The sequence below is a fragment of the Mauremys mutica genome, chromosome 1 (assembly GCF_020497125.1).
Source record: "Mauremys mutica isolate MM-2020 ecotype Southern chromosome 1, ASM2049712v1, whole genome shotgun sequence".
Taxonomy (NCBI): Eukaryota; Metazoa; Chordata; order Testudines; family Geoemydidae; genus Mauremys; species Mauremys mutica.
The window spans coordinates 358,990,129-358,995,409 of NC_059072.1; the positions used below are offsets into that span (position 1 = coordinate 358,990,129).

The 5,281-nt window shown below is 52.2% G+C and overlaps 1 protein-coding gene across 1 annotated transcript; it reads left to right on the plus strand.

Moving 5' to 3' along the window:
- Positions 1-212: 212 nt before the first annotated feature.
- On the plus strand, positions 213-1,175 carry LOC123361859 (olfactory receptor 52K1-like). The gene has a single exon (XM_045002036.1). The coding sequence runs from the start codon at positions 213-215 to the stop codon at positions 1,173-1,175; it is 963 nt and encodes a 320-aa protein (XP_044857971.1).
- Positions 1,176-5,281: the final 4,106 nt, after the last annotated feature.

Sequence of the window (5,281 nt, forward strand, 5' to 3'; positions counted from 1 at the left end):
TATCACTTTGTACTTACACCCCTGGATCCAGGCTTTCATTAATTTGAGGTCCTCGATATTTACTACCCAATCAATGTTTCTATCAGCGCCAGACCTTGTCATCCGTTCCCAATGGAGTTGCACCCCGTGAGCCAGACACATGTGTATAGTGTCTGTTCACCATCTCCTATGTTTTATTGACAGGACAGACATTGATGTGAAACTTGCAGAGGATGCTCCTGCAGGGTAACCTGTCAGCTCCCAATGGCACAGGCATTGATCCATCAGTGTTCTTCCTGACGGGCATCCCGGGGCTGGAAGCTCTGCACCTCTGGATCTCCATCCCCTTCTGCTTAATGTTCACTGTGGCCCTTCTAGGAAACTGCACCCTCCTGTATGCTATCAAGACAGAGCCCTCCCTACAAAAGCCCATGTTCTATTTCCTCGCCATGCTGGCCGTGGTCGACCTGGTTTTATCCACAACCACTGTGCCGAAAACACTGAGCATCTTCTGGGTTAATTCCAGGGAGATCAGCTTTAATGCCTGCCTGGTGCAGATGTTTTTCCTGCACTCGTTCAACACCCTGGAGTCTACTCTGCTGGTGGCCATGGCCTTCGACAGGTATGTGGCCATCTGCAACCCCCTGAAGTACGTCACCACCCTGACCAATTCAGTGATAGCAAAGATCGGGCTGGCGGCTTTGGCCCGGGCTATTCTGCCAGTGATCCCTCTGCCCTTCCTCCTCAGCAAGCTGCCCTACTGCGGGTCCCACGTCATCTCCCATTGCTACTGTGAGCACATGGCCGTGGTGAAGCTGGCCTGTGTTGACACCAGGTTCAATAACTTCTATGGGATCATCATAACTGTCTTCAATGTGGGGCTGGATCTGATGTTCATCTCCCTATCGTATGTCAAGATCCTAAGGGCTGTCTTAAGCCTGGCATCCAAGAAAGAGCAGCTCAAGGCTTTCAGCACCTGTGGCTCCCACCTTCGCTCCATCTTACTATTCTACATTCCTCTGGTCCTCACCGGAACAGTACACAGGTTCGGGAGCCATGTTGCCCCGCACGTACACATCCTGCTGGCCAATTTCTACCTCCTCTTTCCTCCCATGATGAACCCCATTGTGTACGGTATGAAAACCAAACAGATTCGTGACCGGGTGCTGCTTCTGTTCCGAGGAAAAAGCTTCTAGGCTGAGCAGGAGGGGGCTGCTGAGTGATCAGGAAGCAGAGGATGCAGGAGAGGTTTTCTGAGTTAATTAGACAGCATGTTTGTGGGGGCTTTGTGTACGCGGGGATGGGAACTCCACCTCCGACTCACAGGGAGCCATACACGTCCCCTACATGCGCTTAGCACTGCTGTCCAGAAGGTGATCTTGGCCCTGACCTTGTCCTCACTTGGCCACATGTGTGGAGTGTGTAGGAGTGTGAGGAGTGTGAAGCCTCCTTGCACCTTCTCTTGCTTTGCTGGAACATCTAGCCTTTATTATTGATACTTCCAGGCACAGCCATGGACATGTATGCTGCAGTAACAAATGCTGTATCTGCCCCTGAAGTTCAGTCACCGCTGAGATGTAGCAACACACCCGGGGCCATTTAGGCACCAGAATAAGTGCTGAGTGCTGGGCTCTTCTGTGCCAAATGTGCCACCATGGAAGCTGCTGGTGCCAACCTTTTCTAGGGGAAACCTGACCTTAGTTGTGGTGTCTGAACATTTGAGAGTCTGCCCCCAGTGGTTTAACCCTACCACACAGAAGCACAACGCACTTCGAAACTTGCCAAATCCTTACCAGCATGATCTCTGGCACAAAGTGTTCCAAGTTAACTTTCTGATACTGACAATATATAAATGAAACAGAGTGTTGTGTGTGTGTGTGTGTGTATAAAATACTCAGGAAAAAGTCTTGCTCTGCTTTGCTATCACCTTTGTTCCTGTTGCCTAATATATGCTGGGTAGCATATAGATATATATCACATTCATAATATGTATTATCTGCACCGTATCTATATACTAGTTGTATACATTAAGTACCAAGAAGATTAGCCACAAATATTGTAACAAAAGAAGTAGATAAGTTAAAAAAAGAACGAGATCAATTCATACCCTATGAGCCAGGATGGGCAGGGATGGTGTCCCCAGCCTCTGTTTGCTAGAAGCTGGGAATGGGCGACAGGGGATGGATCACTTGATGATTCCCTGTTCTGTTCATTCCCTCTGGGGCACCTGGCATTGGCCAGTGTCAGAAGACAGGATACTGGGCTAGAAGGACCTTTGATCTGACCCACTATGGCTGTTCTTATGTTCTTAACAGTGATATCGCTGAAACTGGCCTATACCATAATCCTGTTCATTCACTTATGCTTAGTATCCCATAATACCTTGCATTTGCTCAACTAAGCATTTGGCAGAAGCAGATAGCAGACTTGTCAAAATGTGTCACTTGTAAAATCATATAAATAATAGCAGCTGAAATTTGTACCTGAGGGAGCCCACTGCCAGTGTAAGGTGAATCTAACATAGCCCCACAGATTCTTTGGAGACTGGTATCGTATTGTTCCTGCACCATACTAATCAACCTGACTGGCACTGGTTATTTGGGCTCTTGAGTATATTTCATAACAAAATAATGAACCAAAGTGTGGCCAAACGATACAATTTACCAACAATTATAGATAGTTTGAATCACCACCCATAGATATCACTGCAGAGATCCTATGGCCCATTTTCCCTGGAAAACTTCTGATTTTTGTGCACCCTGTGGAGTAGCATAAAGAGAAATGGTCCCTCGGCCTCCAGGACAGAGCTCCGCCCTGGCTCCCCACCCCTGGCTGAGGCCCTTTCCCCATAGTGGAAGTGCATAGTGCTGGGATGGGAACTCCATCTCCAACTCACAGGGAGCAATACACCATTCCCTACACGCGCTTAGTGCTGCTGCCGGAAGGTGATCTTGGCCATGCCTTGTCCTCTCTCTGCCCCATGTGTGCAGCGCTGGTAACAAAGGGGAGTGTGGAGTGCTGGGCTTGTCTGTCCCAATGTGCCACCATGGACACTGCTGGTGCCAACTTTTCTAGGGGAAATCTGGCCTTAGTTGTGGTGTCTGAACATTTGAGAGTCTGTCCCCAGTTGTTCAACACTGCCACCAGGGCCGGCTCTAGGCACCAGCAAACCAAAGCACGTGCTTGAGGCGGCACATTTTCGTGGGCGGCATTCCGGCCACCTTTTTTTTTTCTTCCAGTGGCAAAAGCCTAGAGCCGGCCCTGGCAGGAGCAGTGCGTCGTGTGCGGGGGGCGCCCTGGGGCTGCTGCAGTTCACGCCGTGGGGGAGCAGCGCCTGCACCTTGTGGCTGGGCCAGGCAGGCTCTGAGAGGTGGGTCACTCGAGCTGGGGGCCGCCCTGCGGGGCACACGGAGCCGCCTGCAGGTGCGACAGGGTGGCCGCCCTCCCAGTGCCACAGCCGGGGCTGAGCGAAGCGGCCTAGCCGCCCAGGGATTGTGGCAGGGTGGCCAGAAGCAGCAGCAGGGCTATAGAGGGCGGGGTGCTGCCGTGTGGGGCCTGCTGTCCGGCCTTCCGGGGCTCTGCTCCCTCTGGGGCTACCCTGCCCTGGCTCCTCAGCTCCCTGCTGGGGCAGTCCCCCGGCTCTGCTCTCCAGGGTCCCGGCCGGTCCTGGAGGCAGGAGCCCTGGCTGGAGGGACCCTGGGCTGAGGCATGGCCCGGGAGCCCCGCTGCTTACCCCGACCCTGCCAGCACCGGACTGGGTGGAGGTGAGGAGGGAGACCAGGACTAGGGTGGCAGGGGGTGTGGGTGGGGTGGGGTGGGGGGGAGAGCCCAGAGCTGGGGCGGCAGGGGGTGTGGGTGTGGGGGGAGATAGAGCCCAGGACTGGGGTTGGGGACAGCCACATTTTTTTTGCTTGAGGCAACAAAAACCCTAGAGCCGGCCCTGACTGCGACACAGCAGCACAATGCACCATGTCGAGAGAGGGGGGCGAGGAATGGTGCATCTTCCTCAAAGGGCACCTCGAAACTCCCCAAATCCTTACCAGAGTGATCTCGGGCGTTTGTCTATAGGCTTGTTTGCCAGCCTGAGATAGAATTTTGGGGCTGACTTTTTCATACACATATCTTATACTTATATGTGTGAAGAGCAATGAACAAAGACATCGTGTGTTGCATTTCCCACAACCAGATGAGGCGTTTAGTACAATGGGAAAAGATAAGGGATACAGCTAAAGTGTTACTGGGCACGGTGGGAATGTCATATATGAGCGCACGCTTAAAGACCGTCTCAACTCCTTTTCTCAAGCAAGGTCAAGCAAGCAGTTAGGAGGGGAAAGAGCAGTGGGGGGGGGGGGGGGAGAAGGAGGGGAGAGGCATAAGAAACACTAAAAGCCAAAGAAACCCAACCTCACTCCTTACCCCTCCCATGGGGTACAAAAGAGGTGGGATGAAGACCCCAGATTCACAACCCTCCAAAACGGAACATGACCATGAGTTGTAAGTGGTGTGACTAGGGGTGTGCACTGCAGGTATATTTTGGCCTGCTAAGGAGGAGCAGGGGGGAGTGGGGAATAGGGAATGGAGGCGAGGAGTGGGGAAGAACAGAACACTGGGGAACAGACTCTGCCAGCGTGCAGAGCTGCGGACGTGTTTGCTTGGAACTAACCCCAATAAACATCACCTGGTCTGCACTTCTGGTCTTCTGCTTTCTGTCTGCGTGACAAGAACCAGGGGAGGGGGTGAAGGGAAAGCCCTCTAACATTAGGCACAAAGTATTCAGTGTTCACTTTCTGATACTGACAATAAATAAATGAAACAAAGTGTTGTCTTTCTGTGTGTGTGTGTGTGTTAATAAAATACTCAGGAAAAACCACCCATAGATATCACTGCAGAGATCCTATGGCCCATTTTCCCTGGAAAACTTCTGATTTTTGTGCACCCTCTGGGGTAGCATAAAGAGAAATGATCCCTCCTTCTCCACGACAGAGCTCCAGATGATAACTGACAGTCAGTGCGTGAATGCGTGGCTGGTGAGCAGCCAGCAGGGTGGCTAGTGGAGAGGCACAGCGAGTGGACAATGGTTCGGCTGGTGGAGAGGGGCGGTGGATGAGTGCCTGAGCAGCAGAGCGAGTAAGGTGCTTCCTTACCTCCACCCAGGGTTGCAGGTGAACTCTGCAAATGCACCGTTGAACTCTGGGTCTGCACTGACCAAGGACAGCAACTGTGAGTGGGGTGCACAGAAGGGAAGGGCATGCTAAAGGGACTTCTGGGCTGGTGGACTTAAGAACCTGAGGGGAAAAGGACA